At 42.0% G+C, this 11,842-nt stretch overlaps 3 protein-coding genes, 1 long non-coding RNA gene and 1 other non-coding gene across 7 annotated transcripts; 3 read left to right on the plus strand and 2 right to left on the minus strand.

The window, feature by feature from the left end:
* Nucleotides 1-105: 105 nt before the first annotated feature.
* poldip3 (polymerase (DNA-directed), delta interacting protein 3) lies at nt 106-4,880 on the minus strand. 3 transcript variants are annotated; one of them, XM_049746073.1, is made up of 10 exons: nt 4,733-4,880; nt 2,949-3,049; nt 2,383-2,810; nt 2,253-2,297; nt 2,089-2,166; nt 1,782-2,000; nt 1,585-1,662; nt 1,343-1,472; nt 1,119-1,185; nt 106-1,006 (listed from the first exon to the last, which is right to left on the minus strand). In XM_049746073.1, the coding sequence occupies exons 1-10, from the start codon at nt 4,756-4,758 to the stop codon at nt 793-795; spliced, it is 1,386 nt and encodes a 461-aa protein (XP_049602030.1). In that variant the 5' UTR covers nt 4,759-4,880; the 3' UTR covers nt 106-792. The 3 variants fall into 3 exon arrangements, with proteins under 3 accessions (XP_049602030.1, XP_049602029.1, XP_049602028.1); XM_049746072.1 differs by lacking the exon at nt 4,733-4,880 and adding an exon at nt 3,656-3,748 and having other exon boundaries at nt 2,253-2,294; XM_049746071.1 differs by lacking the exon at nt 4,733-4,880 and adding an exon at nt 3,656-3,748.
* Nucleotides 4,209-4,362, plus strand: LOC125984249 (U12 minor spliceosomal RNA). Its single transcript, XR_007486879.1, has one exon. It is a non-coding gene; the product is annotated as a U12 minor spliceosomal RNA (small nuclear RNA).
* fam234b (family with sequence similarity 234 member B) lies at nt 4,787-9,578 on the plus strand. Its single transcript, XM_049746022.1, has 13 exons — nt 4,787-4,921; nt 5,816-6,325; nt 6,399-6,512; nt 6,586-6,753; nt 6,883-6,998; nt 7,214-7,364; nt 7,448-7,592; nt 7,709-7,903; nt 7,978-8,056; nt 8,120-8,287; nt 8,445-8,565; nt 8,669-8,895; nt 9,038-9,578. Exons 1-12 carry the CDS (start codon nt 4,885-4,887, stop codon nt 8,893-8,895), a joined length of 2,031 nt encoding a protein of 676 aa, XP_049601979.1. The 5' UTR covers nt 4,787-4,884; the 3' UTR covers nt 9,038-9,578.
* Nucleotides 9,579-10,118: 540 nt separating this feature from the next.
* Nucleotides 10,119-10,548, plus strand: LOC137841057 (uncharacterized). Its single transcript, XR_011088392.1, has 2 exons — nt 10,119-10,168; nt 10,403-10,548. It is a non-coding gene; the product is annotated as an uncharacterized lncRNA (long non-coding RNA).
* A 222-nt stretch (nt 10,549-10,770) lies between these two features.
* On the minus strand, nt 10,771-11,684 carry ndufa6 (NADH:ubiquinone oxidoreductase subunit A6). The gene is made up of 3 exons (XM_049746148.2): nt 11,509-11,684; nt 11,050-11,165; nt 10,771-10,970 (listed from the first exon to the last, which is right to left on the minus strand). Exons 1-3 carry the CDS (start codon nt 11,645-11,647, stop codon nt 10,839-10,841), a joined length of 387 nt encoding a protein of 128 aa, XP_049602105.1. The 5' UTR covers nt 11,648-11,684; the 3' UTR covers nt 10,771-10,838.
* Nucleotides 11,685-11,842: the final 158 nt, after the last annotated feature.

An 11,842-nucleotide genomic window follows, 5' to 3' on the forward strand; every position in this document is an offset into this window, starting at 1 on the left:
CAATTTTATTATGAAATACAATCAACGTAATCTAACGAGACCGGCTCAAATATGCAAATAACTTCTCAGGAAAGAAAAGGGTGTAAAAACAAGCCTTGGACAACCTTTTTACAAAGCTAGCTCTTTAATGACATTATAGGACAGTTTATGAGCTCTCTAATATTTTTCTAACTGGCAAATCAAAAGTTCAAAGTGATTTACAGTACAAAATATGGGTACTACGGGAGGGAACAAAAAATTAAAGCCAATCATCCAAATGATGAATGTCACAATCAACGACAACAAAAAAATCTGACTGGGTGAAACTAGTTTACGTACAAAGTAAACTTTGGAATTGGACCACCACGCTGGTTATTTTATATTTAACCGTGTAAAAGACTCCTTTTATCAGGTATACATACAGCAAGGAAGGCAACCTATGCGTCCCTTGTGATAATATGAGTTTGGATTATTGTCTATTTTCTTTTGTGATCTGAAACTGAATGAACTGAGCACACAGGTACAGCTCAAAAACAATACTGTTATAGGAATCATGAACGGGTATGGGTGAAGTAAGCAAATTGGTGTTAATTTGTAATATTACACACACACCAAAATTAGTTGGCTTTGGGGAAAATTCAGTTGTTCAACTCATATAGCAAACCGATAAAATACAGGATGCTGAATACAACTGAGTAGTTATGAGTGTTGAATGTGTCAAATTACTTTTTTACATGTGGTGTGTGTCTTGCTGTCCAGATGAACCCCACTGAGAATGCATCAATATGTTCAGGAACAGGTTTGGGCGACAACCTATATTTTGATGCGGAAGGCAGTGGCCTGTGAGCTGGGGGGCTCGGTGGTTGAGGAGGACTGCGCAGTGGACTTAAAGAGAGCTTTCAGGATTGTCTGGGGGTCCACCTCAGGAGTTGGCTGGGAAGTTCTCTGGCTTGCGGAACGAGACAAGGCGGGAGGGAGGCCGTCTTTCTTGGCCCCGCTGCCAGCGCCCGGGGTGTCGCTCAGTCGCCTGGAAAAAAAACAGGCGAATAATTTCATGTCCATTTTCCTAACAATAGTAAAATTCTAGTTAGTCAAAGTAACATTTACCACTGTTAAAGAATTTCATAAAGCTTGCTTACAAGAGAATGGGCTGATCAGAAGTGATGACATTTCCCTGAATGTGAATATTACACTTCATGGGCTGACCTGTGTGTGAACAAGGAAGACAAAGAAAGGCGTAAATGGAAATGCTTGCTTTCCTGAATACAGCAAATGCAAACCACACAGTCCCTAAATATCGTCACGTTTAATTCATTCAGAAAATCTTCACGCATTGATGCCGTTGTTTGTTCTGAGCACTCACCGTCCAGGCAGCGGTTGTTGTACTTTCTATATGCGCTAACGGCATCCTCTTTGCGGACAAACACTACTTCAGCGACGCCCACCTTCACTAGGCGTGCTCGCTTCAAGGCACCGCACACGCAGAACAGCTCCTGTGAACAAATCGTTGTGTTTTTTTTAGGGGTCGGTAGCTATGATTTCGATACAAAGAGCGGAAAGTGTCTCTTGAACCATGTGTCTAAATAAAGCCTTGGATTTACTTACCACTATGTCTTCCTCAGTGACTCGGGGATGTAAGTTATTCACTGTTATTTTGGTTCCTTCCAAAGGACTGAAAATAGGCTGAAAAAAAATGACAAGATATCATTAAACCGGTCACAACTATGGCAGGAAGTCTTACTTTCCTGTATAAACATTCTGTAACCCGACATATTGTCTAGAAACTGGTTACAAGTGTTTACCTGAGGGGGCGGAGGCGCTGAGCTGTGTTGAGCCGAGCTGTGCTGGAGAGTCCTCGAAACAGGCTTCAAGGCTGCAGCGGGAGGCCGAGGGGTTGTTGTACTAGCGGTGGGCCGGGTGGGGGCAATGGGGACAGGAGGGCGAGGGGCTGAGTAAGCATCGTTTTTAACCACCTTGGTTATTGGGGCTGACATGGAAAATGGGGAGCCAACCGGGCCATCCTGTGAAATGATCACAATGAAAAAAGTTGAAATATGTGCGAGATGTAATAAGGAAATACATTTGTATTGACGCAAGATATACTCTTACCCGTGACTGTAGCAAATTGTTGGAAGTAGTAATTTTGATTTGTTTATTTGGAGGGCCATCGTGATCATTTGAGACCGGCTGCAGGACACAAATTAAAGTTATTTTTTAAACTAATGTGATAAAAATGAGACCATTGGAAACTGAAAATTCAATTTTTGTAATACCTGTGAGTGAAGACGCATTCCACCAAGAACTCCAACTGGGCGCTGCTGTAAAACGAGGTTGGACAATGAGTTTTAGTTTACTGGTTAAAAAAAAAAAAAAATCCGCAATACAGAAAGCCTTTCTGCTTACCTGGATGGTCTTGGTTATTTTTAGAGGCAGTAGAGCAGATGCCAAGGTTTGCGGCCCACTACTCATGCTCCTCTTAAGGCTCAACCTATCACGAGCGTCTGTCATTCCCTTGTTAAGATGGCCGATGGCGCCATCCCTCCCACTCAGTCCGTGCACGTTTGGGCCAAACAGCCTCGTGTTCACACCTGCAAAGTGGTTGTTGGCTTGGATCTTCATCTGTGGCACGAGTGTGTGGCTCTGCAGTTGGTGTGTCGCTGCTGTCTTTTGGATGGCCTGTACAGGCACAGTGAACACATTCTGCTGCTGTTTGCGCGAGTTGATCATCTGACGGGCATCCTGCACTCCTGCTGTCGCTCCACCTCTGCCGCGGATTTTAAAGCGAGCATCTTTTTGAACCAGCTTTTCTCTGGCATCTTTCAATGGAAATCCTGACAAAATATGGACAAAACACGTGACGTTCATAAATCGAATGTAGAAGAGGATTCACACAGACATACAGACTTATAACTAAGAGTGAGCATCATCATGAATGAATGAACGAATGAATGCTACTGTAACACTCTTACCCGGTCCTCCTCCTAGTCGTTGCCGAGCATCAGTCACGCCAATCCTTTGACGGGCATCGAAAGTCCGGCCAACCCCTCCTGCACCCCGTCCAAACATAGTTCTGGGATAGATAATGCGATACAATAGGTTAGTAACTTTAGCAATATCAAGCTCGGTGGTCAACCCTTGGTAGTCGGTCAGTGGCGTTACTACTAGTGTAGCTCCGTATTGAGTAATCATTACTTAATGTAATGAATCCATTGGTATATTATTATAAGTAACGCCTTGAATCGGTTAAGTAAATCTGAATTGTCACGGCTAGACCACATGCTACTATCTAAAAGTACGTAGCTGCTAAAATTAGCCAGTCTGCAAAAATAACAGGCGCACGATAAAACGTTACTATACACGCCATCAAAACAATGTATATACATTTTAACGGACACCATTACAAACATTTATTGTGAATTGGGTGATAAGTAAACGAATTGCATTCCAAACTAAATGATTCCAAAGTGAATGGCCTAACATCAAGCTAATGCTAATGCACGTATATTAGCACTCGACAAGCGCTCGCTGTAAGAGCATGAGCAAGCTATCAGTAGTTCACGATTAGCAAGCAAGTTCCTGAATAAGCCTCGGTTCCCTGATAACGGTTTTAGTGCCAGAAAAGTATTAAAAACTACCAAACATCAATCAGACATGAAGTAATTTAGCAGTCTTTTACCGTTTAACCGGCACCTTAACGTTTATTCCGCGTTGTCGTATCACTTCATCCAAAGACACGTCCGCCATTTTGCCAATCTGCAATCAACTGCGCATGCGCGATCGACGACGTTACGGAAACCTTGTTAGTTCATAAAGGTTTTTAAGTTAAATTAACTCTAGTATTTTCTTGTAGTAAAACGTCCATCGAATATAGGTCAAATGAAAACCAACACCCATTTTTAATAGATACTAGTAAAAACTAGGTGACAAAACTAAGTTTCATATCCAAAAAGATATTTACAATCGATTGTTCTTGAATCGTGGGTCAGTCCTGTTCCCCATGAGCCTTTGCGCATATCACAAGCATTAATTTCGCATAAACTTGCGACACTAATAACAAAACTAACTGTAAAGATGCTGTGATTAAAAAAATAATGATCTCAACAGTTTTCTTTAACATTACATATTTAAAAAAAATCTGAACAGTTTAACTCAGTACGCTATTCTTAAAACTCTGACTGTACATAGACAGTCACTGTGCATATACATGTGCTCACGACGATCAACTAGTTATGCCTTAAACTGATGAGTAAGGAAAATAACGACGCGGGGTGACGCCCGTGTCCTCGTACAAACTGCGAGATGAATTTTTGAAGGGGGAAAGGTCCGCCCGTTGAGGTGACTTGCCTACTTTGCTTGATGCCTCGCAGGACATGGATCTTCCCTGCTCCCCATCTGGTTAAATAAAAACTCCCACCAAATAAATTAAATATAACCTTATATCTTTAATTATATACCGCTATGAATTTGAGATTTGTTGATCACACAAGCAATCTACCACTCTGTACTCCTAAACTATTATAATGAAAAAAATACGCTATATAATAATTAAAAGTGTCATAGATCTACTACACACTATTTATTCCTCTGCTGAAATCGGCTACATCCTTAGTCAGAAGGATTATTCATTTCTACCCCTAAATTTAAATTATTGACAAATATAATTTGGAAGATGACCAACTTAGTCATTATTTAAGGAGAGTGTTATTATAAAATAACATCAACAGAGGGTAGCATTTGTCCATTATAAACACACCTCACTTCCAATGTCTTGAAAATCATGTCGAACTCCAACTCCCATGATGCAATTCGGCACGCACAGCTCCAAACGCAGCGGGGGTGGTGCGGTCCCTTCCTCCAGGCTCCAGCAGCTCATCACCGCTGTGCTGCAGATCCGCTCCAAGAGAAATGGCAGCAGCCTTGTCCCGTGCCCTAAAACTACCCGGTAAGATGCAAATAGCATGATATCAACATACAAAGTAGTGAGGTTTATTGTTATATATGATCTACATCATTGCCTAAAACATCGGGGAATCTGTCGCAATGTCATGCAAATCCGTTATTTTGACGTGTCACTTAATTTGCATTCTCCTGTCGCCTCTTGAACGTATTCGCACGTGTTTTTTTGTTTTTTTAAAAATGTTATACATCGTACGCATGTATAGATTTATAGAAGTGCTCGCTAATTTTCCTTTGTAAGCATTTCTGCTACCTGCTAGCAGTCCGCTAGCTAGTAACCCCCCCAAGACCCCATTGTCCTATTGATCAGTTACCGTCAAGGTTCCTATAACATATATATTTTAAAAAATATAATTATTGACGTTATTACAGACTAACAATTTATCTCTGCAGATTTTTCTTCTGATTTATAGCGCTATATAAACAAAGAAACAAAATAAAAACAATGTATTGTGCAACAATGTGCAAAGGACAACATGCTAAAATAATGTTAATTTACTATTAGGAGCTTAAATACAATTTGAGGCAATTGTTATTTTGATAATTAACATTGTATGTTTAAAAGTGATTCATGTTTGTTCATTTTTATTTACGATTAATTAAATTTACATGTTAAAATGTTTGTTTATTTTTCACAGTAAATTAAAATCGTAATTTAATTCACTGCACTTTAATGCATTTAAAAGTATTTGGTGGCCTTTTTTAATTTTTTATTTAACCTTTATTTACCCAGGCAAACAATTAAGAACAAGTTCTTATCTACAACTGCGGCCTGACAAAGTTACATATTTAATTGTGCAAGGATCTTTTCAAGTGTGGTAACCTTTGACACGAGTTGACGAGTTTTATTTGGATAATATAATTTTGTGTGCGTGTGAAGGAAAAAAGGGCTCGGAGCTGGGAGAGTACGACCCACTCACCCAAGCAGACAGCGAGGACGAGAGCGAAGATGATGACCTGGTGCTCAACTATCCCCGCAACGGTCTGGGCCGAGACTCCTTCCATGGCGCCGGCGGCTCCACAAAACTGCGGGGAAGTCGATCCGGGCGACTCGTGGTGGCCGGAGATTCGGCGCAGGAGGATGAGGACGACTGGAGAGAGCGACTCCCCAACAAATCCCAGCAGGGCAGAGACGATGTGAAAGGAGGGCAGTACTGGAGCCCGTCAAGGGAGGACAGGGAGCAGCTTGGGGGATCTGGACTGAGGATTCACGGGACGGATGAGGAAGCCAAGCGGCTGAAGAGGAAGAACGCTGTGCGGGCCTCCTTTTTTCTGGTGCCTCTAGTTTGCGCCATGCTCCTCGTGCTTCTTTGTGCATTCCTGATTCCTTGTCAGAAAGGAGCATTGGCAAAGAGGCCACAATGGGAGCGAGCACTTGGAGATGCTGGAGGTAACAGAACAATCGTTACTGTCCGGAAAAAAAAAGATTTGACAACTTATGTATGATCTTTTCTTCCATTTAGGTGTAACTCCACCTGCGCTGGCATTATGGGATGTCGACGGCGATTCCGTGGATGACGTTCTGCTCAGTGTCACCGAGTGGACCAATGACACGCATCCCACACAAGGGAACAAAAGTAGGTTGAACCCTGACCTCTTATGGTGTACTTGTCCCCTCAATTGAAATAACTCGTCCTGTCGTGCAACCAGTTTACAGCGCCGTGGTCTTGTCCGGTGCTAATGGGCAGCTCCTGTGGAGGAAAGTCATGTGGGAGCCAGTCATGTATATTCAGTGTGGCCTGCAGCTCAACACGAAGCCATTACCTGTATGTCTCCTCATTGGGAAGTCTATCATCATGGCTGTGAATGGAACCACAGGTGAGAGACCTGGAAGGCAGTCTTTGCCTGAAGAGTTATCGTAGATACAAAGAACGATAACTTCTTCTTTGTGGACTTATCTCAGCATCTCAAAGCCGTTACGTATAAGAGATTCCTTTGACTTCACAGGGAAGAACTTGTGGTCCACACTGCTGAGGAACATTGAATCCCAAGCTGTGTTACTCCCAGATGTCCAAGGAGATTCCGTTCCAGATCTACTGATAGCCACCCTGCCTGCCAACGAGGTGCAGCCATTTTCCACTTGACTTCCCTTCCACACTGGAGCTAGGATTTTTTTTTTTCCTTGAGGGGGTGGCGGTGGCCAATGATATCTACAGAGCAAAACATATATAATTATATAATATATAATAATAATAATAACTGTTGTTGCATGCACAGTGAATTCCTCCAGTTATTTGGAAACGCATGAATGAATAATTTTGCTTTTTTTCACTTTCAGGCTCTGGATCTCTCCCTGACATTAATTTCTGGGCTGACTGGAGCGACGCTCGGACAGTCTGTGTCATTCAATCTCACCGGACAAGGGAAACTGATTGGCCCTCTTCTGCATGAGACTCAACAAGGGGCACCTTACATCTTGTTTGGCCTAGGTAAATGAAGAATAATTATGCAACAAGAATAAAACTTGACAGAAGTTGTAAATGTACCAAAGGTTCTGCATCTGTTTTCCTAGGTAATGTCGTGGCCATCTCACTGCGAGATATTTACATCCGTGCAACCAGCAAGTTACCGCTGACTCCCACACTAAGACAAAAGGATCCTGCCTGGGAGGGATTGAAGAAAACAAATTCCTCCTCCTCCTTCATACACATCTTCAGGTTGGCCTTAGCAACAACACGCAGTTTGACATAGCGGAAAGCCTCCATAAGAGATTTAAGGGAGAATCTCAGAAGCCACACATTTAAATAAAAATTAATTTGTGTTTTTTTTGTAGAGGATCTGAGCGTGTGGAGTTCTTGCTGCCCCTGGTGGCCGGTTTTGGGACCTACCACAACAACCTGGACACGCTTTCCAACTTGAATTCTAGTAAGAGCGACTGGGTGTTGGTGTATGGCTTCAGCAAGATCTCGGTGCTGAGACAGAGGGATGCCCGGAAGCAGTGGACCTTTAATTCCGCCCCCATACACAGGTAGAATGGAAAATAATTTATTTGTAGTCTCAAATTTGTGATGTCACCTTAAATGATGTCTTTGTGCGTTACAGCCAACCAACTCCCGGACACTTTAATGATGACGGAATCCTCGATCTTTTCTTTCATCACTCGGCAAACGGCATTATGAAGGTAATGCAATTAAAAAAAAAAAAGATTTAATCCTGCATGTTTACCTGATTTCTTGAATGACAGGCGCAGGTGATTGACGGGGCAAATGGCCGTCCCCTCTGGACGGCACAGTTTGTGTGCCCCCGTCTTGTTTTGGAAACGGCAGCGGTCTCCACTTCCACTGGCCTATCAGCTTTTGTCTTCTGGGCCAGCGAGCCAATCACTGCACAGAAGAATATCACCAAGGCAACAGTGAGTCTGCCAAGAGAACAAGCTTTGAGATGGCGACAATCCAAGTAGATTTAAATATTCAACTACTATAAACATAATGTCAACATCAGGCACACCTGCACAATCCAATAATAATAATATATTATATTATATTTAGTGTTTATAACTTTGCACACAGGTGGCCCCGGGTGTTACGGCAGCAGAACCAGTCATCCGAAAGCTCTTCCTGTTGCACCCCGCCTATCCCACAATCCTGATGCAGTTGGCGACGACCACCGATACTGCAGTGGCTGCCGCAGGTAGAAGTCAAAAGTAGTCAACTCAGTATTTGCTGTCACGCAAAATGGTGTCGCGTTGAAGTCGGCAAAATTAATTGGTATGATTAATCATTTTTTTTGCCAGTGAGTTACGAAAAGCGGCAGAAAGATGCATCCTACATTACCGTATCCCCACGGCCGGCGCCCGACTCGGAGCCCGCCGCTCGGATCGTGAAGAGCATTCGACTCCGTGCGGCCATCGCCAAAGGACGGGTGGTCACATTAGGCGAGAGCTTGGAGACTGGGGTCACTGGGAAACTTGACACATTTGAGCTTGACAAGTTTTACAGACACCTGTTCTTCAAATATTAGGTAAGTTGTTTATTAACATAAGTCATTAACTGTTTTATTTGATCTGTTTTATGAGGAGTATAAACAGCATCACCGTGCAAATAATTTAATGATGGTAGTTTATATAATGTGCACCAATGCTCATGAATATTATTGTTTTTAGTAATATGCTACCATGCTGGGACACAAGAAAGGGTACAACTGGATAACTGCACTAAGAAGGGACTCATTTGAAGCTATTTACATCTTGGCTAATTCATTGGAACTTCCTTTCTCTTCTGTTAATTGAATGTGAAGTATTTCTCGTTTTTAGTCGTTATTTATAATTTGTTTCCTTAAATACTTGTATATTTATTTGAATTTAATTTTATGATTTTTTTTTTGTTGAATGCCTAATCGCTGACTTGATCACAGCACTTTGTTTTAATGAAAGGAAGTGTAAATGCAGTAATTCATTTGTAAATATTTTCAATGGTCAGTGTTACAAGATCTCAGATCAAATCTTTAGAATCTCCTCAAATGATCATGTGGTAATTTTCACGTTGCTATGTGTAAAAAATGGATTGCTGTACAGTATTTATTAAGTTGATGTATTGTCTTATACTGTTTCTATTTTTTTCTCACTTGGCTGCTCATGAGTACAATATCTTATTGTAAGCTGCAAATTCCTGTATTAAAAATGAGAAAATAAATTATTTGTGCAACTGGGATGTTTTTCTTTTAACACGGTAAAAACACGGGTAAGATTGCTGTGCCTATAAATTACCACTGAGTGGCGCTGTTCCCGCACCAGCTCCTCAACGTGGTTCCGCATTGCTGCCTTGTCGCATCCAAACGCTGCTTATCATGGCGTCGGCTCTTTGTCGACTTGGCCGGTTCTCGGCTGTCAGACACGTCTTCGCCTCGCCGGTAAAGACTGTGACAGCGTGTCGAACGGCCGTGTGCTCCTCTTCCGGAGCCATTTTACCCAAGCCGAAGAAGGTGAGTGTTTATACCGCGAGTAGCCTCACTTCTGGTATTGGATGTTTCACCATTGAATGGGGAAACATTTTTCCCCTTCCATGTCGACTAACGTTAAATAACCAATTAATTTCTATGGCGGGGTGTGGGACACCAGACCCCCTTCGGACTTTGGCGGATTGCAGCGGTAGTGGTTCCCTTCTTATACGTGGGGACTCGAATCAGCAAGAACTTCGCTGAGCTTCTGGAGGAACACGACATCTTCGTCCCCGAGGACGATGATGACGACGACTGAGCGTGTCGACGAGCCAATCAAGAACACCATTGGAGCCAGGTAAATGCTGCGTTCAATTACAACCCGTAAATAGAACAACTGAAACAATGTTTCCCAATCTTTCTTAAATAACATATACTGAATAATACATATAAAATATAACACATACTGAATAATATTCAGACTAATGTCCTTGGATAAAGTGCTCCAGTAAACTGATTGGCCACTTACACTGCCTAGTTTTCCACATAATTCACTTTTTAACATTTAATTATTTTTTCCTTTTTCTCTCAGATTTCATTTTGACACATCTACTGGGGACCAATTACCTGAGAATTCCATTCCCCTCGTCAGGATTTTTTTTTTAAACTGTCTTTGAGCCTGAAAATGTCCTCTTGTGGTTTTTGTCTTTGCATGCAGTAGTAAAGTTTTTAATAATGTGCTCTATTTTTGTTTTAAGTAACAGTACAAGTATATCAGTATTTGCATTTTCATAAAAAATATTAATTTCTATTATGAAGTACACATGACTAAAACAAATGGGTGACCACTCTTAGCTTTTGGGATAAGAATTTCAAATTAGAATATTTCTCTTTAATGGCCCCTTTGATAGCAATCTCGGAAAAGCTTGATCGTTATTAACAGACACAAACACGAACGTGTGAATGTTACATTTGTATTTACAGTAAATGGATCTCCTGTCACAGTAGGGGAGTCTGAGGTGAGGAGTTCAGGGTTCATTAGCGCGGTAAAATTTGGACAAGAAATCAGTGGCGCGTGGTTCCTCAGACTCGTGGAAATAACGCATTACATGCGTCTTCTGTTTCCATACGTGGATAGTCTCCTGGAGTTCCATTTTTCCCTGCGAGTGACATTAAATGCAGAAAGGAAACAACTAAAGTGTGGCCTATTCAACTTGGAATGAAATAAACTTCTGTTACCTTAATGACCAACATGTCAATCAGACGGGGGTCAGTGACATGCTTGTTTTTGTCGAACATCTCCCTCACTTTGTCTCGGCCCTGTTGCGTGTTGATATCCAGCTGAAACATCGCCACTGTTGAAACAAATGCAAAACTATGATACAGCAGCATCTTCATCCGCACTTTGCACATATTAAATTTTAATATGATCGTTATTATGCATTGAATGCAGTGCCCAAGTCTAACTTTGATATGTTTCAGTACTGTGGACTCTTCCAGTCTCCGTTTTAGAAAAACCGACGTGTAGCAGACATACGCCGGGACGAACAATGTAGTGATAACATTTTTAAAACAATCAAATTATATATGGCTTCAACGAGAATTGTTTACTTGCTGCTTTAGCGGCGAAATGCTAGCTGACAGACACGACCTTGACACTTAAACCCTTTAAAACCGGACAGTCCAGAAACGACATACCTGTGTTAGGGACTTCTCGGTACCAGGCTCGGTAAAGCTCCCGGACTCTGCGTTTCGCTTCGTCCAAATCTCTGCTAAAAATGGGCTTAACAATTTTGGATGCACCAGCAGCAGTTCGGGTCGCAGCAGTGGACGCCATGACTGCCGCTGTTGAGATTTCCGGTGTTTCTTACTCGACGGTATGTGTAGTAAGAAAGAGTTGCGCCGTCTAGCGGACAGGCGCCAATTTACACTTGAAAACGTTAATAGTGATAAGCTTAAAGTGCCACTGGAACCGTGAAATTTTAAATTCACACTTGAATGAGCTCACTGTTAATTTGCAATGTAAATGTGT

Source organism: Syngnathus scovelli, chromosome 16 (assembly GCF_024217435.2).
Source record: "Syngnathus scovelli strain Florida chromosome 16, RoL_Ssco_1.2, whole genome shotgun sequence".
In the NCBI taxonomy this organism is placed as follows: domain Eukaryota; kingdom Metazoa; phylum Chordata; class Actinopteri; order Syngnathiformes; family Syngnathidae; genus Syngnathus; species Syngnathus scovelli.